At 33.5% G+C, this 21848-nt stretch overlaps 1 protein-coding gene across 7 annotated transcripts in view; it reads right to left on the reverse strand.

Moving 5' to 3' along the window:
- POT1 (protection of telomeres 1) overlaps nucleotides 1-21848 on the reverse strand; it is an 80760-nt gene that overhangs the window by 12024 nt on the left and 46888 nt on the right. For all 7 annotated transcript variants that reach the window (XM_004741853.3, XM_004741852.3, XM_004741851.3 and 4 more), the window contains 7 exons: nucleotides 19070-19225; nucleotides 13521-13690; nucleotides 12335-12423; nucleotides 8254-8310; nucleotides 5902-6058; nucleotides 3389-3594; nucleotides 60-195 (listed from right to left, as the gene is read on the reverse strand). In XM_004741853.3, the coding sequence (XP_004741910.1) occupies nucleotides 60-195; nucleotides 3389-3594; nucleotides 5902-6058; nucleotides 8254-8310; nucleotides 12335-12423; nucleotides 13521-13690; nucleotides 19070-19225 (971 nt within the window). The remainder of the gene's footprint in view (nucleotides 1-59; nucleotides 196-3388; nucleotides 3595-5901; nucleotides 6059-8253; nucleotides 8311-12334; nucleotides 12424-13520; nucleotides 13691-19069; nucleotides 19226-21848) is intronic.

Consider the following 21848-nt stretch of genomic DNA (forward strand, 5'->3'; position numbering starts at 1 on the left):
AAAATAATAAAAATTACTGCTATGCAGTCTTCTCAAAACTCCCAGATTTGAAAGCATACCCGTAGTGATGTATTTTTCCTTGTATAAGGAATGGTGCTGAAAGATCAAGGACTTCCAAGTCTTCCTGGCCAGATCTCACAGGAATTACACTATGAAACTTGTTTGCGAGTTTGTAGATTTCACCGAGTGTACCTCCTATTAACAAAGAATAAATAAATCCTTCTAGGCAAAATTGAGTGTCTATTAAGTAACATATAAGGTACAGTAAAAAAGACTAAGGGGACTGAAAGAAAAAGACAATGAAGGCATGAATTTAGATGATTAATACATTTATACATTTATTGTAAAATACAGTAATTTGTAAACTTAGTATCCTGCCCTGATTTAAGAAACCGCTGCACAAAAATGCTGAGACTTGAACAAAATACAAGGCTTGTGAAATTTTAACCATTTTCCTAAATTTTTATACAAATTGCTTTTATGCCTGAACACTTTGGTTAAGTATTCAAAAGAAAATAAAACTGAGAGCCAAAGTATAACAGGGTTCTCATTAAATTTGCTATATACTAATAATGTCTAGGTTTAGTCTTGAGTTTGAAATACATCTTTCAAACTTTCAGATCAACATTATATTTAAATACAAATGGAAACAGTTCATGTATAGCATTTGTTGCTTTTTCCTGAAAAATCCTGCTATTTCCAATTCTATGACAAAGTGGCCATTAAAGCCATCATGTTGGCTAGAAGGAAAGAGGACACCCAATTGGGTGCTACTACCATTAGGCAATATTCTCTCTAATCACTCAAACCTACTGGTACCTCTTCTGGTGTATTTGTCACTTAGATGATAATTCTTCCTCTCTAAGGAAAGAGAATATGGCTTATACAAATACTTTTTGTGTACTCCTAAAATTTGTAATGTTAAATTCAATCGTGCACTTCCAGCACAGCAGAGTAATAAGAACGTCCAAAAATACACTTCTCCATAAAAGGAAAAAGAACATTGGCCAAAATTGTCAAATTTTACTTTTCTGGAACTCTAGAAATTAACCAGTCTTGAAACAATCCAAGGAGTATTTATTCAGAAAAAGGAGATAAATATCGGTAAGGACAGCAACTTCCCCTCTTTCCACAACTTTGTGGAAACCACAGTTCTGCCAGGTCATTCTGCAGTTAGATCCCAGCTCTGATTAGGGTTATAATACTCAGAAATACGATAAAAATAGCTTGCATTTTGATAAAACACTTTTAAGTTTTAAAGTGCTTTCAGATATATTTTCATTTGACTTTCATTAAAAAGCTCTGTAAGGTAAAGTGTTATTACTCTGAATACACCTATTCACTCACTATATATTTACTGAGAACCAGTTGCATGCCTATCCTCCTACCCTATGTGCTGAAGATACAGATTAAAATAAACGTGCACCCTGCACTTAAGGGCAGTTACATTCTATTAAGCAAACAAGTCTATAAACAGACAGATAGAATGCAAATATAATACAAGAAGAAAAGTGATGAACTGAAAGTTCATATGCTATGCAGTAAGAACCACTCAAAACTGCCTGGTGAATCAGAAGACTGCTTGGTACTTGTAGATGCTCATTAAATATTTCAAATGAATTGCTGAGGAAAGGGAATTATTGAGTTACTTATGAACACGTGTTAGAGCAAAATTCTCAGAATAGCAATGGAATGGCAAAGAGGCACAGAAAAATAGCCTGGGTTTAGGAACTGCCACCAGTTCGATATGGCTGGAAGGTGGAATGAGAACTGAGAAATCATACGAGATGAGACTGAAGGTTTGTGGGATGAACAGTAATTAAAGACAGGATCAGGATCTAAAGGTACCTCTTCAAGCTTCTTTTGGACTCTCAAGTTTAACTTGGCTTCAGCACAGAATTGTAGGAGGCCATATAACCTAGAAGAACTCTATGGTATATCTAATATCCTCTTAGTCCTACAAGTACAGTTCTTACAGAATCTGGTAGGTCCAGAGCTTTATTTTTAGGGTACACAAATAGTCTTATTCCATTTCTTGTGTTTGCAGGTGTCTGTTGCTTTTGTTTCTGTATCTACTTCCTGGTAGAGATTAAAGTATTGCTAATGGAATAAGATACCATATTTCACTCATCAAGGTGGACAAATTTTTTTGAGTGCTAGTGTATGATGATGAGAATGGGGGAACAGATAATCTTATATGCTACTAAAGCATAGGAATAGTATGACAGCTTTATTGGAAAGTAACTGGGCAACATTTACTGAATTCCTTGTGCCCCTCTAATTACACTTCATCCAGAGGGAAGATAAACTTCACTGTAGAGTTACCTGTCAAAGAAATAGAAACCACTTCAATTCCACTTACTACCTACTGGGAAAGACCTAAAATTTCCCTATGCTTCAGCTTTCTCATGTATAAAAAACAGCTTATAATAGTACCAACTGAATAGGATTATTGTGATGATTAAATATATATAAATTAAATAAATATATATAAGTATATAGAAATGAAAATCATTTCTGGTACACCATAAATGGTGTACACTAAATAATTTTAAATAATTTTAACACTAAAATAAAAGATGTTCATGAAAATAATACCAATGGTAATATTCACCTGTATTCATACATACATATAGACTAAAACAATTACGTATTACTTTTATAAATAGAAAAATGTCAGTAATAGAAATGATCATAATCTACTGTAAGAAAGGTCAGTTCATTTATAAAATTGAACTAAAGATTTCTCTGCAAATTAAAGATGATGTTCTCCTTTTATTATGGAATGTTCTCAAGGAATAAAAGTCTCAAGGAAAATAATGAAGTTTTAAATTTGGTAAAGGAAAAAATATTTGGTAGATATATGAGATAAACATCAGATTAAAATTAGACAAAAGTGGAAAGGAAATGCAAAAATAAGTAAGAGTTTCATTCTTTTAAAACATATGTTTTAAAACAAGTTATTTTTACTTGTTTCAAGGGCCCCTTGACTTGTGTATCAATAGATGACTTTAGTCATTCTACTTTAATGGAACAACAGTGACATCCAGAGGCAAAAACAGCAGGAACTGTATATAACAAGAAGCCTCTTGATACTCAGCTCCACAATGAGTTTGAATCTGATTAAGATTATATCCAACATCTAAGATGGACAAATACAAACACCTGAGTTCAATGTGTTACTTCAAAATGTCATTCAGATTAATTTATATATGTGTGTATGTATATATTTAAATCTACCTACTATAAATAATATATTCCATTTTATGGGATTTAAAATAACATTTTGACTTTATATGTCCTAAGTTGCCCGTAACGTATATTTAACAATCATTAATCACATAAACAAAAGCTGTATTCTAGTAAAACAGTTACTTAAATACTTTACCTTCTATCAAAATCAGACAGTCATTTGAAAGTGGAAGAATACCGTTATTTTTTACAAAATGAACCGCTACTTTTCGTCCTCCTTGATCTGTAGTGGTCCACATTTTCGAATCATATAATGATGTATTTTGTAGTTTGATATCTGGGGTTTTACTTGCACCCTCTTGTAAAATTGTATCTAAATCACCCTCATGTGGAACTTCTTGCCTAAAATCATCACAACGAAATAATACAAAACAATTGGTATAAGCTTAGAAATTCAAATTTAACAAACTATCCAATTTAAAATATGCTGATGGACCAGCTACTTATTTTAAAATACAGAGATAATTCACTTTGCAGATTAAATGACTCTTATTCAACCAAAAAGGTCACTGACTGAGTAGATCCATATCATAATTACATTAACTGCCAGCAATTTCCTTATCTGATTTTGTAATAACAAGGATCTTACAACTATTTCTAGCACCAATTCATTCTCCTCTTGTAAAGAACATTAAACTTCTCTGTGGGGGATAAAAAGACAGCTGCCCATTAAATATCCATTTACCACCTAAGTAATTCCCCTTTCATAGGGGATCTAATTTTAACTTAGGATAGTAATTTCAAGAAATCACATGGTAAAGTATGTATACAATAGAAATGGCATGATCTGGAATCAAAAGGTCTATATCCTCATCCTGATTCTGTCCCCAACCAGCTGTGTAACTTTCGGTACCACCTCTTAACCTTTGAGATGGTTTTACTTGTTTAAAAAAATGCTCAGAGAGGATGATTTTGTTTGGCAAAGCTATATGACTTTAGAGAATTTGACAAACTGTAATTTAGTAATAATTCAGCAAATACCTAAAATCTGTATTTATATTTTAATTCCAACTATCATTTTAAGCTCAAATGGGGGCAGATGGTCCCCATTTTATTTAAGGTTTGATTTGATGATCAAAAATCTCTACAAACATAGGGCACCTGGGTGGCTCAGTAGGTTAAGTGGCTGCCTTTGGCTCGGGTCATGATCCCAGCATGCTGGGGATCAAGTTCCACATCCCTGCCAAGCAAGGAGCCTGCTTCTCCCTTTGTCTCTTCGTGCCTGTGCGCTCTCTATCTCTCTCTCTGACAAATAAATAAATAAAATAATTTAAAAAAAAATTTCTACAAACAGTACCATACTCAGATTTTGAAAGGAAAAATATACATATATTAGTATTAGTGTACACACAGATTTGTACATACAAATAATATACACACACACAAATATGTGCTTTAAAATGGAAATGTACTTTATTTACACATTATAAATTTAGAGGGAAGACAGTCAAATTGTATAAAAAAGAAAAAGAGCTTAAAAATAATTTCAGATTATGTCTTAAGCTAGTAAGTAAATACTCATTCTATTGTCTCATAAATTTATTTATATATAATAAATGATGTTTGGAATAAAGTCTGATGCATGGAATTCTCAATGATTAATAAAAATTTAAATTATTTTGCTATATTTAAGATAGAAATATTGCCAACAAGTCTTTCTCTGTAACTTACTTAGAGATTTCATATAGGAGTGCTTGGGTGGCTCAGATGGTTAAGCATCTGCCTTAGGCTCAGGACATGAGCACCCCGTCCTGGGATCAAGCCCCAGGTCAGGCTCCCAGCTCAGCAGGGAGTCTACTTCTCCCTCTCCCTCTAACCTTTGTGCACTCTCTCTTGTCTCTCTCTCTCAAATGAATAAATAAAATCTTAAAAAAAAAAAAAGAATTCTTTTAAAAAGAATTAAAGAATTAAAAATTAAAAAGAATTAAAAAAAACCTGAACTCTAAAAAATTTTAGTTATTAAAGGTTTACTTTTTTAAAAAGATATTATTTATTTATTTGACAGAGATCACAAGTAGGCAGACAGGCAGGCAGAGATATCTGGGGGGGCGGGGAACAGGCTCCCTGCTGAGCAGAGAGCCTGACTCGGGGCTCGATCCCAGGACACTGGAATCATGATCTGAGCCAGAGGCAGGGGCTTTAAAGGTTTATTTTTAAGAAGTTTTGTGAAAAAAGAGTCTCCCCAAATATATATATTTCTCTTAAGATTTGAGAGAGAGTGCACGCCCTCAAAGAAGGAGAGTGAGAGGGAGAAGCAGACTCCCCACTGGGCGGAGAGCCTGACATGAGACTGGATCCCAAGACCCTGAGATTATGACCTGAGCCGAAGGCAGATGCTTAATTGACTGAGCACCCAGATGCCCCTCCCCAAATATTTTTATAGTTTATTATTTGTTTGCACGTATCAGAGCTACTAAATTGAATTTCAGATTTCAAAAAAGCACCTACTTTTATTTACCAATAAAAGAAATATCAGAACGATTTATTAAGATTTTAGTATTTTCTCTTAAAAATCTTACCACTCTTTCAAAATACAATACACAAAGTTATAATCTACTCATTGCCAGGACTTAAACTGATATATTTGAAACCATGTATTCATGAACATTATGAAATAAAAACTTCTGTTTTATTATGGAAAATACTTACAGCGCATGACATTTAGGACAATGAAGTTTAACAGACTGAAAGTGTATTCTGGGCTTATATGACCTTAATTTTGCTCGAATACGATACTGTTGAGGAGCTTTTTGTTTCAAAATAGCACATATTGGGGTTTTCTCCAAATACTGATGATCTGTAAGTACTGAAAAGAATTTTTAGGTTAAATCAGGATAATCTACAATAATAAGAATATTCATCGTATGAACTCCCCCAAACCAGACACAGAATTGAATTAAGTTATCTTGTCAGCTTTGTTATTTTGCCACATTTATCATCATGTCTTTAGCTCTCTCTCCATATATATCTCCTTACAGATTCATATATATGAATCATTTGAGAACAGTTTGCAGATATCATGCTCCTTTTTCCCTAAATATTTCAGTGTATATTTCACAAAAAATTTCATTGACCTATTACAGTGTAATTTTCAATCTCAGAATCTGTAATATTGATGTAATATTATCACTGAATCAACAGACATCATTCAAATTTCTCCAAATGTGCCTATAATGTTCTTATTTAAATTTTTTTTTTCAGGTCCAGAATCCAATCCTGAACCACGCATTGCATCTGTTTTTCCTGTCTCTTTGGACTCTCTTGATGTTGAACGGTCCCTCAGCTTTCCATCTTTCATGACATTGATAATATCTGGAGTAGAGGCCATTTATTTGGGTGTGTCTGCTTCTGCTCACGATCAGATACAGATCATGCATTTTTGGCAGGATACTATATAATAAGTGCTACAAGTGTCCTTCTCTGTATCATATTAAGAGGCATATATATATAATATATGTGTAAATTAATTTATAATTTTATGTATACATTTAAATATATATTTATTTATATATAATTTATATGAATTTTTATATTTTTATTATATATATAATTTATAATTTTAGTTACATATATGTAACTAAGTGTGTGTGTGTGTGTGCATTTTTTTTTTTTTAAAGAGCCATATATCTTATGAGTGTTTTCACTCCTGGGAATGCTAACTTTGCTCAGTTGGTTATGGTGGTATTCAGCAAGTCTCTCCACTATAAATTTATTATTTTCCCCTTTATAATAAGAAAGTACTTGGGGAAATACAAATATCCCACTCCTCAGTAACATTTAGGATCCTGAAAGTTTAGGGCCCACTGATGATTTACAGCTCAATCAATTACTACTATCATGGTTGCAAAATGATTTTCTTCCCTAACTTCATCATTCCTTTTACATTTTAGTCGACACTCTTACTTTAAGAGCTTTCCATTTCATCTCATTTATTTATTCACTCATTTGTTCTTTTGTTTATTACCCACATGGACTAATGGATTCCTACTTTATTCAGTTTTATTTCATTGTTAGTGTTTTTCATTTTGATGCTCAAATTATATCAAATTTGGTATGCTCCATCATTCACTGAGCATGGCACAAGATGTTCCAGACTCATCTTGTAGTTCTCCTGTCCCAATCCTGGAGTCTGGTATTTATTTAAGCTGCCCAGATTCCTTTTAAGGGGGAATATTATTTATAAGCCAAGATTTGTGTACTAGGTGCATTCACTGCTAGCGGGCTGTGCCATTATTTTGAAGCCCTTTAACTGCACAGATGTACAGTATATATATACACACACGTGTTCATACCTATACTTGCACACATGCATCTATATATGTATGAATATGTATTTGAATGAATACATATATACAAAGACCTATCTACATCTACTTCTGTAAAACCATGAGTACATATAGACACTTCCTATTCCAGTAACACCACCACAAACAAGCTTTTTTTAGAGCTTCCCCCATTTCATAGTTATGTTTTCTCCAATAATGAGAAACTTGTATTTTTATAAGTATATTACAGAATTTCACTTAATAGACTTCTGCTTAAAAAATTTTTTTTCTTCAACTTTTTAACCTTAGCTGAAATAACAGGAAGAGGGCATTTGACAGATTTACTCTCACTGCTAACATTAAAGTTTTGGGGTATATTGTAAGGAGCTCCTTTATGAGCACAGAGCTAAATACATAGGGTGAGCAGATAAAAATTATGTCATATAAGATATTTTACATTCTCAAAATAAACCCCATTGCACTGTTAAATAGATTACATTTTATAAATCTTACAGCTATGTAACTTAAATATAAAGTTGATTTAAAAACATTTATTTTTCTGAGTTTCATTTTATGCCACTTACTATGAGGGAGGGAAATAAAATATAAATAGTGCTACATTTTTGCCCTCATGGATACTGCTCTCAAAATTAGATAGAAACAAATTAGTTGGTAATGACAGACTTTATTATGCACAGTATTACACCCACAATTCAGAAATGATACATGGTCTTACTTGTAGCTGATAGTTGCTGACATCTTTCTACTTCATATAGCGATACTGATCCAGAGCCTACATGAAGAAGGGAAAAAGTTATACAATTTTAAAATCCATTAAAAAATCCCATGTGGCACTGAAAACTATAAAACACTGCTGACAGGAACTGAAGAAAATCTAAACAAGAGTAAAATTTGCTAAGTTCATGGCCGAGAAGGTTCAAAACTGTTAAGACATCAATTTTCCCCAAATTGAACTATAGATTCAATATATTCCTAATCAAAATTGAGGAGGTTTTGCTGCAGAAAAAGACAAGAGGTTCTATCACTTAAGTGAAAATGTAAAGAACCTAGAATATAAAATACAATCCTGAAAAAGGAACAAAATTGGAAGACTTATACTACCAGACTTCAAGACTTACTATAAAGCTGTAATAATCAAGGAAATATATGATACTGGTGTAAAGACGACAAACCTAGCAACAAAATTACAAAGAAAGCCTACAAAGAAATCTGCATTTCATTTTTGATAAAGGCAGCAAGACAATCCAAAAAGAGAGCAAAACTCTGGTACTGCAACAACTGGAAATTAGTATGAGGGAAAAAAAAATGCTTACTTCACACCATACTACTAAGTATTTCCAGCTGGACAGCACAGAAACAAATTCATGTTTATATTTACTTGATTTCTGACAGACACACAAGTAATCTTATAGAAAGGAAACTAATGGTGCTACAGTGACTGGAAATTCGTATTTAAGAAAATGTCTACCTCATACCATACTACTAGGAATCAAAAAGGAACAAACTACTAATACATGCAATATGGATGAATTTTAAAAACACAGAGTACGTAAGAGTACATAATATATTATTCCATTTATTGGAAGTTCTGGAAGAGGCACAATTATCTATGGTGGAAAAAAAAATCAGAATTCATGGGGCTGGAGTGGGGATAAGGATTGACTGGGAAGAAGCACGAGGGAACTTTCTTCAACAAGGGTAATGTTTAGATTTTTAAAGGGATTTAACTTACATGGGCTTATATATTAGTCAAAGCTCATGGAATGGTACACTTAATGTATCCATTTCACTGTATATAATTTTACACCAGGGGCACCTGGGTGGCTCAGTGGGTTAAGATGCTGCCTTCAGCTCGGGTCATGATCTCAGGGTCCTGGGATCAAGCCCCGCATCAGGCTCCTTGCTCAGTGGGGAGCCTGCTTCTCTCTCTGCCTCTGCCTGCCTCTCCGCCTGCTTGTGATCTCCGTCTCTCTCTCTGTCAAATAAATAAATAAAATCTTTAAAAAAAATTTTTTTTACACCAAAATTTAAAAATATCCTCAACAAATATTGAATTTTAGTTAATGATATTTATTCTGAAGTGCTTAGGAGGTACATTTACATCTGCAACTTACTTTGAAATATGTCAAAATAGAAGATGGACTAATAAATTAAGAGATAGAAGTATATGACAGAGCAAAGATAATCCAGGTAGTAGGTATTTGAGTGCTCACTGTACAACTTTTTCAATTTTTCTGTATGTTTGAAAATTTTTATTATTTTGGGAAAAACACATTGTAAATGAAACAAAGGGAGAAGTAGGTAAGATATTAATTAAACTTATTAAACTGAATAGGATGACTTGACGAACACCATAACATAGGATTTTACTTTAACAAGAAAGCAGAAATAGTGAACAGAGCAGTAGGTTTTAATAGTACTTTCATTTTAAAATGAAGAATTTGAGACTAAAAAGGTACCCATATTTTGCAATTACCTTAACTTACATTCTATTACATATAATAGTATAGTAAGTTCTAACTTATTTTATGTGGCATCATATATAAACATACGATTCACTGTCCTTCTTCTTCAACATTACTAAGAAATGTTATAAGAATCCATAGAACTTGAATGGACAACTCAAGCTGGCAAAGTATAATTTCAATGAATCTGATTCCTTAATATCAGCCATTCTGCATCAGTGAAAACAATGGCAAAAACCTTAAAAGCAGTCAAATAATAAGACTATAAGTGTAATAATAAGTGTAAAATAAATACATGGTCTCCCACAAACTGAGGGGAAAAAAAAGGTTAAAAATCCAACAGAAAATCAGGTAAAGGATAAGAACAGACAATTCAAAGAAGAGGAGGTAAAAAGGGCTGATAAATATGTAATATTTTCAGGTTTCCAAGTACTCAGGAAACTAAGATATCCCCTTATACCTGCCAAACTGTCAAAATGTAACGTATACTGCTAACCTCCAATACCACTGAGAGTATGAGGAAAGGACATTTTCCTAGAGTGTTATTTGCATATGAATCTTACGACATTCTGTCATATAATCTGACAGCATCTATTAAAATAAAAGATGTGCTTACCCTTTGATTTACCAACCTGTCTTTTAGGAGTTTATTTTAGAGAAAGAAAAGCAGGAACATACAATTGTTCAAGGATGGTTTTCAAAGCATTATTTGTTAAGAGCTAAAAACTGGAAACAACCTGAATGTCTATCACACGGAAAATAGCTGGGTTTACAATGTTAGAATCACATTATGAAGTGATTTTTTTATTATTAAAAAAATAAGTTCGAGTAACATGGATTAGTCCATAAAAGGTCTATTATCTACTGATAAAGAAAGCAACAGTAGAGTATGGTCCCATTTTTTTAATTTTAAGTAGGCTTTATGCCCAGCGTGGAGTCCAATGCAGGGCTTGAACTCACAACCCTGAAATGAAGGCCTGAGCTGAAATCAAGAGTTGTTACACTTAACCAACTCAGCCACGCAGGTGCTCCAAGTTGACAGATATTTTAAAGAGAGGGGAAAGTCGTGTCCGTCTATGTATAGGTATATATATTTGTATAAACATGAAAGTGTTGAAGAAACCAGACTAAACTATTAACATAACCTCAGAAGTGGGCACAAGGGCATGGGGAAGCTTTGTAACTTGATATCATGCATGTATTAACTTTATAATTTAAAAATCTTTGTAAAAGGAGAAAAGACATTTCAAAAAGCATAATTACAAATTATGCTGCCCCCAAATGACTGTCAATTGAAGTAGACTGGCCTGTTAATGGTAGTTTAAGTAATCACAGATTGGCTAAAATGCCATCACCAAGATGCTAGGAAATGTGGAGAGACTAAATAAGGCAGAGAGAATAAAGAAATAAACTTAAAATATGTATAAAAAATAAATAAGCTGCACTTGAATCTGACTTTGCCATCAGTTAATAGTTTAGTAACCCTGGGCAAATGACATGACCCCCATCACTCAAAGCCTCAGTTTCCTGTAAAAGGGACAAAAAAATTTCAAACTCAAGGGAGTGCTGTTAAGATTAGGCACTTAGTAAGTGGCTAAACCAAGTAATACATGTTAATTTTAATGCTCATCATTACTGGTATAGAAGAGAAAATACTCATAAAATAGTTAATGGAAGGAGTTACATTGAAATAAAAAATATGGGATAAAAACATGACATCTAGGCCCCAGAAAGTACCAGCATATATGAAAGCAAAATTGTGAAGGAGAAAATCTGTAAAATTTCAATTTGGATTTGAATAGTCGTCACCTATTCAGGTAGGCAATAATATAAATATAGAACCAAGTATTTGTTTAAGATCCTGTAACTAGGAACTTGATGAATTTGATAAAAACTGGAGACCATGTGTATTTCTAAAATATGTATGATCAAAATATAATCTAGCTCTTTGAAATGAAGCAGCAAAAACAACCACTGTTCATTTTAGAAACTGGCAAGTGGTTGCCTAGGAAATACAGAATTTTAATGAATAGATACACATGTACACATATATACACATAACATATCATATATACATAAATAACTATGTATATCACAAATTAAGTAATCCCTACCATTCCAATTTGAAAATGCCATTATACAATTAAGGCAGAAATAATGTTACCTTTACATAGGACACAGATATAGATTTACCCTATTCCTTTACAATGAATATGGATTTAACCAAAAAAGAGAGGCAGAGATGGGATGATATTAAAAAAGAGAACTAATACTGATAAAGCCATTTCAGTTAGCAAGGACTAAACCATTAACATTAAAAACTGTCCTTACTTGAAAGAGTCCGAAAGCTGTCCTCGTGTTCTGAATGGCAAATACCATCAAAACACGGATTGGCTGTCAAATCGGCAGATTCTAAAACCCTACAATTGAAAGAATATAATTTCAAATCAAATTGCATAAAACAAAGTCAATATGATCAGTTTAGTTCTACCCTTAGAAACCAAGAAATCACTGAAATTGTATAAAAATTATGTGTGTATGTATATAACTTCTTCAGTAGAAGGTCTATGGCTACCGCAAAGGTACTCTAAATTTAAAAATCCTGATTCTACAAAGATATGTGTAAAACAGTAGGATGATGAAATGCTGCAAACAAAAATAAACTGGGAATTTAATGATGGCATTCTGTTAGAAGACTCTCATTCCAGAGTCCAAAGTGAAAGTGCTCTATATCGGGCAATATAAGAAATAAGTAAAACTGAGATAAGATTATTAAAATAGCTAATTTAATTTGTTTTAAAAGTCATGCTGATTTCAATACGTTAAAATGTAAAAATATTATTTCATTTCAACTTACTGAATGGGGTTTATTTTCTAGAGCTCTTTGTAGATATGCAGAAGATTTATTTTTACTTTTGTAGATTACTGGTGAAAAAGTTTCTGTACACAGTGAGCATTAGGGATGTGTCACAAAAAAGAAAACTGCCAATGTTGCAGGACTTAAGATACTATTCACTTTATGGGCACATCGAAAAGTTTTTAAAATATGATACTCCAAAACACTTCTGATACCTATTTTATCAGTCACAGGCACTTTAAATAGATAATATTTTTCATGGCAGAATTATGTATGTTTGGAATTCTAGATATGTATCAAGTCTTCCAAACTCTAGCTAAACTCCAGATTCAACTGTCTATTGGTGTACTTGGGAAATGTGCCAAATGGTGGAAGAAAAAAGAGCACAAGCACAGAGTAGACCTAAGTGCACAAGTAACTACTGGAAACCTAAGACTACATTCCTAGCTCTGCTTATTTAGCTATTTGAACCTGTGATTGCTTGATTTCTATTTCATTTGGTTCATCTATTTAAACAAATGGATAGTTGGCACAAGTTATGAGGATCGATTACAAAGAACTTACCAGATCCATCCACCCCAGTCCAGTACAACAGGATCTTGGAAGCAGCTTAATTAATACCTTATTTACAATTTCTAAATAGGCATATAATATGCTTACTTTTTCAATTGATCCACGTCAGAGTTACTCTCTGGCAAGACTCTGATTCCCCGGCCGTAACTGGTACCACCATGGAGATGAAACTCTAGAGCTAACAATGTTGCCTGGTTCTCCGAATTCACTGACTGAAGTTTGGTATGGAGGCTATAAATTCTAAGAAAGCTTCCAACCTAAAAATATATGATTTATTATTTAGAAAGTGTCAAAAGATCAAATAATTTCTGATAAAATACTTAACATAAAATACATAACATAAAATACTTAACAAAGCAATGTGGGGCATAAGACCAACAATCAGGGGTACTTACTGATCAGAAAGGTCCTGGTGTGTTATACCGGTCTGTGCTAGGTAATAGCCCTAAGGACACTGTATCAAAACCAAAATGTGTGTGCATTTCTGTGTGTGTGTGTATCCATATATATACACACATATAGATATATATGTTTACATAAATGCATGTATACACATCTACATACAATATATAAGTACATGTAAACATGCATGTATCTCTCTCTCCATATATGTATCCATCTGTATGTTTTTTTTCCAAATGGAAGACATATTTCCATGTCAGAGATATTAAAGTGTGAAATAAGACTGAGTCTTAGTACTAATAAAATGCAGTAGTTAAGAAACCATTGCTTAAATCAAACTCGAGCCCTCTACTTGATTTGGAAAACTGTTTGAGGTTACTGAAAATAACTTGTTTTAGCTACTTTAAGGTAAGATTTGGAACGCCTGGGTGGTTCAGTCTGCTAAGCATCTGCCTTTGGCTCAGGTCATGATCCTGGATCAGGTGGATCAAGCCCCGCCTTGGGAGGGGGTTCCCTGGTCAGTGGGGAATCTGCTTCTCCCTCTCCTCTCTGATCATGCTTACTCATCTCACTCATGCTCTCTGTCGCTATCTTTGTTTCTCTCTCTAATAAATATTAAAAAAAAATCTTAAAAAAAAGATTTAAATGATTGCTAAAATATTCTCCTTATGAGAATACTAGAATTTTTAAAAATGTAATATTAAAATATTCCCCTATTCCACAAGTTTTATGGAAAGAAAACTTTTGTAATAAGCATTGTGCCTATACAATTCTGAGTTCAAATACAAGATTAAACCAATTAGAATTTTGAACTAAATATTCTGTAATTTTAGATACCTCGCTTAATCTTAAAAATGTCCTTTAAATGTAGAGTATTTGATATTCTTTTAATGTAGAAGACTTAAAATGACAGATACAGAATGTTAATCAAAGAAACTGACACCTACTCAAAGAAAGAAGCTATATAAACTTTTTCCTCCCAGTACTGTTTTTTGTAAGGAGGTAGGGATTTAGGTCTTTTTTTCTCTTTTTCCACTGACCCCTACAATACGGCATGGGTGCAGGATAAAAGGAGTCAGAGAAGGAAAACACAGAAAAAAAAGAAAACACAACAAAACTGATTTTCCTCATGGTGTCCAAACTAAGACACTGGAAGATAAAACTTCTGTTTACTTTTGTCTCACTCTTTCTGGACATTTATCACTCTGTGATCCTTTTAAAATATAGGTAACACACCAGTATAGTATATAAAAAGAACTTAAAGAAGACCTAAACATGTGCTGGTCCATGGCTGGACTTTGTTAGTAGAGCATGTGACCCTTAATCTTGGGGTCATGAGTTCCAGTCCCACATTGAGTGAAGAGTTTACTTAAAATAAATAAATAAATAAAAACCACCTCCCTCTAGAGAAATGTCCTACTGTGTAGACATTAAAAAAAAAAAAAAATTTAAAGGCTTAAACACATGGAGAAAGATATCATATTCATAAACAAAAAACTTCAACATTATAAAGATAGTAATCTCCCCCCCCCAAATTAATTTTTAAAATCAGTGTAATTTCAATCAAAATCCCCAGTGTCTTTTATGGAATTTGAAAAGCTGATCTGAAAATGTATATGAACGCGAGCAGCAAGTCAAGTCTGAAGACTAAACTGGAAAGGGAGAGGGGGAGGTTCGCTTGATCTACACAATACTATTTATTTATTTATTTAATATTTATTTATTTATTTATTTATTTATTTGTCAGAGAGAGAGAGAGACAGAGCACAATCAGGCAGAGCGGCAGGCAGAGACAGAGAGAGAAGCAGGCTCCCTGCTGAGCAAGGAGCCCTATGTGAGACTCGAACCCAGGACCCTGGGATCATGACCTGAGCCAAAGGCAGCAGTTTAAACGACTGAGTCACCCAGGTATCCCTACAAAGTATCATTTAAAAATAAAGCTATAAAAAATAAAAACAAAGCTATAATAATTAAGAGCCTGTGGTATTAATGCAGATACATATATAAACATGGATATATCTTAAAAATATAATTTCAAAGAAAGTAAATTAGAGAATAATACATATACCATACGTATTTTTCAGAGATAAGTACTGAAAGCATAATAAACATGGTTGTACATAACTACATATTAGGATAAACAGAAGGGAGATACTAGGGAGTAAAAACTAAGAATGAACAGAGGTACAAAGAAGATTCAGTATGTAGAGATTTATGTTCTAAAAATTAAAAGTACCTGAAATTAGTGTAGTAGAGCATTTAAAAATGTTAAGTTTTAAAGAAAATGTTAAGTTTAGATGATTGATAGGCACATGGATATTTATTACACTAACTTTTCTACTACTGTCTTTCATAATAAAACAACAAAGACCAAGAAAGAATTTATTTATATAGTCTATCAAGATGACAAACTGTTATTTCCAGAAATTCCTTCTGGAGGCAGCATTGTATTTTTTTTTTTAAGCTTGCTAAATATACTATGAAATGTGCCAGATGTTCTACTATAATAGACACATATCGCTTAGTCTTGTCAGTAATGGGATAAGATTCTAAACATAGAAGTGAGGGAGTCATAACCAAAATTATAAAAATGCACTTTCAAAAACTGTGATAAAATCATTTCAGTAAACATCAAAAATAAAGCAAAGCAAATAAAGCTATTAAGAAATTATTATCCCTTTAGAAATAATTTTAATATTCCTTACAAACTATCAAGAAATTCCCTCTACATGTCTGAAAATAACCAGCTGAACTACAGCCCTTGGGTCCCCGAAGGCCAAAACATAATTATGACTAAGTATTTTTTATAATTGTTTTTAAATTATGTCAGGATAGGACTGATGATTGGGAATATAATGATTTAATTTCTAGACAAAAAGTTCAAAATATTTGTGTGTGTGTGTTTCCATGTATATGTGGGTTTATGCATGTGTACCTGTGTTAACACTTAAAAGCAAAATTGAGGAAAAATGTTAAGAATGATTTCAATTATAAAACATATATAAAAGCCAATTATATTATACTTTAAGATTATTTTAATTATTCTTTATTAAAAAAAATTTTTCCTGTTCCTATACAACAAAACTCTGTTCCATGTATTTCAGTATAAAAATGCAATTTCGAACAGCTGTCTTCAAATACTGATAAGAATTCATTTGTATCAATGTCATCTGACTCAGGATTTCTTAATATCAAATTGTATAAAGTTGTCTTAAAACAAATAAACATTTACATTAAATAAAAGCTTCCAGTTACATTACTTACAGAGAGAAAATCCTTTTCATTTTTCTATTATATTACAGATAAATAATGTAATGTTATAGTATTTTCAGAAAAAGATTAAGTGCCCTATAGTTTCTTAGTAATGTGTGCTCAGAGCACCCTCTAGTGGGTGAGATAAAGCAGACAAAAAGGGATCTGAAAAAAATCTGACATAAATTTACACTCATTCACTAGTAGATATTATTTACTTCAACCTTACTATAAGGAAAACACTGTGCTAGCTGTTGTTCATGACCTGGACAAGGGAATCAGGACAAGCGAGGGAGAACAGAAAAACCTATAAAAGCAGCACAGAGAAAGAGAAGGGAATTAAATTGTGAAAGTAGAATCTAAAAATGTAAATCTTTTTCATTCATAAGAACTCTATGTGTGTTTTCTTTTTTAAGATTGTATTTATTTTACTTGAGACGGAGCGAGCACACAAGCTGGTGGGTAAGAGACAGAGGGAAAGGGAGAAGCAGGCACCCCGCTGAGCAGGAAGCAGGATGCAGGGCTTGATTCCAGGACCCCAGGATCATGACCTGACCCCAAGACAGATGCTTCACCTACTGAGACACCTGGGTGCCCCAAAACTCTGTATTTAAAAAAGACTCTGAGTTGGTTTTATCATTACATTTGTTTTCAAAATAAAGTGATCAATGTAGAGAAAATTAGGGAAAAGCATCAAAATGCATCTTCAGCGTCATTTTATATGTTAGGTATGAAAGCATGTACACACACACACATAAAAGGACAAGAAAATTCAGTTATCACCTTCTTGGATCCCGACTTTAATCTAATTTATTGATTTGAATTTATTTTGGTGGGTTTATTTGTGTGTGTGAGAACAATTTCCTTCTTCAAGAACATTTATTTACAAAGGGAAACTGGGCATAAAATTCAGATCTAAAACAACTGCAATTTACTTTTACTGTTTTCTTCCCATAAGTAGGCCATATAACTTTCTATAAGTAGGCCATATAACTCCCTAAAGGTAGGACAGAATCTATTTGCAATAAAGAAAGTCATTTCTTTATACTGCTTAAAAGGACTGATTGTGGAAACAAACACTATATTCAAATACTGGTTTCACCCAAGTAGCCATGAAATCTTGGGCTTAACCTGTGACTGCTCAGTTTTCCCATCTGTAAAATCTGAAAGGTGACAATACCAACTGCACAGGATAGTACTAAATACATATGATATGCTTGACAAATATTACTATTATTATTGCTATTATTGATGCCACTTGTTGCTAGAAAATATACTTGCAAATAAAGGAATTTTAAAAAATAAAATAAAATATTCCCAATATTAATAATCAAGAAGTATCATATCTGGACAGTTCACTTTTACCTAAAAAATAACTCAAAAGCAGTGAGCAAATTCTAATAAACTATATAGTATAAACACACACAATTTATGAGGTGGATTAACAATTTCTGAAACTAGGGCACCTGGGTGGGTCAGTGACATAAGCTTCTGCCTTTGACTCAGGTCATGACATCAGGATCCTGGGATCCACTCTCCCACCCCCACACCCACATCAGGCTCTCTGCTCAGCGAGGAGCCTGGTTCCCCCCCACCCCCGCCTACTTGTGATCTATCAAATAAAATATTAAATCTTAAAAAAAGTTTCTTAAATTAATGAGTACAAAGTTGTAGGTTAGATTTTGAAAAATCAATTAATAAAGCTTAACATTTAAGCTTACAAATATTTTATACAACCTCATCCAAAAAATTTTTCCTGGAAATTTCCAGGGAATTTAATTTTACTTTAAAAAAGTTGTTAAGCCACTATAACTTAATGCATCTTCCAATAATTGAGTTTTTTTCTAAAATATTTTATAAATTAAAAATTAAAGAAAAAATAAATTTGGAGTTAATTTCTAGACCTCAAATATCATCTGTAAATGTGATTTAAACCGCATTTATAAAAACAAAGAGAGCAAACACTTGCTACTCAACATCACCTTCAGAGATTTTGCCACTTGAACATGATTATCATAGACTAAAATGTCTACTGTCAGATTCTGCAGCCGATGGATATGACTTAAATCTCCTTCAAGTACAAGGTCTTGTATTAAGACTCTCCAAGATGGGAACGGGGTCCTGGTGCCATCCCATACCTGCCATGATAGGATAGAGCAAAGTTTAATGATCATTTTGTGTAACTGTAAAAGATTTTTAAAAGAGTTTTATTTGCTGTTAATAATATAACTTAAACGTCAATAAAGGTATTCCCCCCAAATACCGGCTAAACTTTAAATATGGTGTATATTCTGATTGTAAAGGACTGCTCAGATATAGGACAATGTAGTAAATGTAAAGAGGAAAAAAATTCACACTACTTAAAAAAAAGTACTAACATATGGTTGAATTTATCCTTCTTACCATCTTATATATAAACCCTTATGACTATGTCTGCTAATTTTCTTAAGTATAAATCCCTAACTTTTAGAAATGTATTCTAAACTTTGCTCATTTTTTCACTTTGTTCTAATTCGGAAAAGGCCTTTAAAGTACAGATAGAAACATTTGGTTTATGGTAGAGGCTACGAATTCAAATGCCTGAAAATCATGGGTGCTGGAAAAGGAAAAGATATATTGGATTGCTATGTAAACCATGTTAAGACAAAGGGCACAGGATGAGTAAGTATGCACTACATCACCCCCAACATGTCAGCTAGCTTGTGTTGTGCTAGGCTTTTAAGACACTGCTACACTTTGTTATAAAGGGCACGGCAAGAGACATCTGGCATGAGGTAAGAATGCCTCTGTATGTAAGAAATTTGGCTGGACAAGAGAAACAGGCTTACTGAACAGAAAACACTGATTTTTCTACAAGTGAGGTTGTCTGCCAGGGTCAGCTTACAGAGGAAGTATTCAATAATGTTGGTGACTGTGCCAAATTTCAAATAAACAATCGTTGAGTTTGGGTCACTCACTGTTCCCTAGATTATTCAAAGAACCAGAACAAACACTTTGGGAATAGTTACATTATATGTCCCAAAAATTTTTCTCCCCTTGGAAACTGTTCCTTCATTTCATGTATACTGTTTTTGTGACTTCAAAATAGCTTTCTAGACGAAGCTACCAGTCTTTTGGGGGAGGAGCTGAGAGAATAGAGTGTTCCTACATTATTTTATGCTTCAGTTTTAATCATTTACAATCTAGTCTTTTTTTTTCTTTTTTAATAAATTCTAGAACTTTTGTAATTTTGTATCAATACTTAATCTGTTAGGAATTTGTATATTTTATAAATAGATCTGACTCCGTTTTCCAAACAGATAACAATAACTATTCAACAATCAGTCTTCATCAATCTGAAATGATGCTTGTTTATCATGAATATATTATTCATACAGTGTAGAGTGGTTTTTTTTTTTTTTACAATTATTTATTTATTTGAGAGAGAGAGAGAAAGAGAAAGAGGGAGCACAAGCAGGGGGAGTGGGAGAGGGAAAAGCAGGCTTCCCACTGAATAGGGAGCCTGATGTGGGCCTCAATCCCAGGACCCTGGAACCATGACCTGAGCTGACTGAACTTTTTTTTTTTTTTAAGATTTTATTTATTTATTTGACAGACAGAGATCACAAGTAGGCAGAGAGGCAGGCAGAGAGAGGAGGAAGCAGGCTCCCCGCTGAGCAGAGAGCCCGATGTGGGGCTCGATCACAGAACCCTGGGATCATGACCTGAGCTGAAGGCAGCCGCCTTAACCCACTGAGCCACCCAGGTGCCCCAACTTAACTTTTTTCATAGCACGCAATTACTTTTTTAGAGTATTTCACGTGCATATAAATGTGCCACTTTCAACTTTAAAAACTTCATCTTTTATTCAGGGATTTCTATCTTCCCCATTCTTTCAAAAGGGCAAGGTATAAATGATGATAAAGCTAAACCCAATACTCGTGCTTCTGTACTGTTTCTTATCCTACTGTTTGAGTCAGATAGGAGCAGAAATGAAGCAGTGCTTGTTTAAATGTATTCTGCATATGATGGGTAGATGTGGATTAATATCAGACAACTGACTTTTTCAGAAGCTATTCATGAGTCGGGGAGCCTGGGTAGTTCAGTCGTTAAGCGTCTGCCTTGAGCTCAGGTCATGATCCCAGGGTCCTGGGATCAGACTCCTGGGATTGCGCTTCCTGCATCAGGTTCCCTACTCAGCTGGAAGCCTGTTTCTCCCTCTCTCAGTCTTCCTGCTTGTGTTTCCTCTCTCACTGCGTCTGTCAAATAAATAAATAAAATCTTTTTTTTTTTTTAAAGAAGCTACTCATGAGTAAATTGAGGTAGGTACAAACAAATATCAGATGGGTCTTACATTACTATTTATTTACTTATTTATTCAAGATTTTGTTTATTTATTTGACAGAGACAGAGACAGAGAGATAGGGAGCACAAGCAGGGGGAGTAGGAGAAGCAGGTTTCCCGCTGAGCCTGATGCGGGGCTCAATCCCAGGACTCCGAGATTATGAACTGAGTCCAAAGGCAGACGCTTAACAGACTGAGCCACCCAGGTGCCCCTTACATTACTTTTTAAAAATTATGCTGATATATATTGCATGGAATACTGGGTGTGGTGCAAAAACAATGAATACTGTTACGCTGAAAAGAAATAAAAAAAATCATGCTGATTTAAAAACAAAACAGAACAAGAACAAAAATAAACACTTCAAAACTATCTGTGATCTACCCAATGAAACAGGCAGTGAAATGACATGGGAAAAGAACCCAACATGAATTAGCCAA

This window comes from Mustela putorius, unplaced genomic scaffold, assembly GCF_011764305.1.
Source record: "Mustela putorius furo isolate JIRA1106 unplaced genomic scaffold, ASM1176430v1.1 tig00003845_pilon_pilon_pilon, whole genome shotgun sequence".
Classification (NCBI taxonomy): domain Eukaryota; kingdom Metazoa; phylum Chordata; class Mammalia; order Carnivora; family Mustelidae; genus Mustela; species Mustela putorius.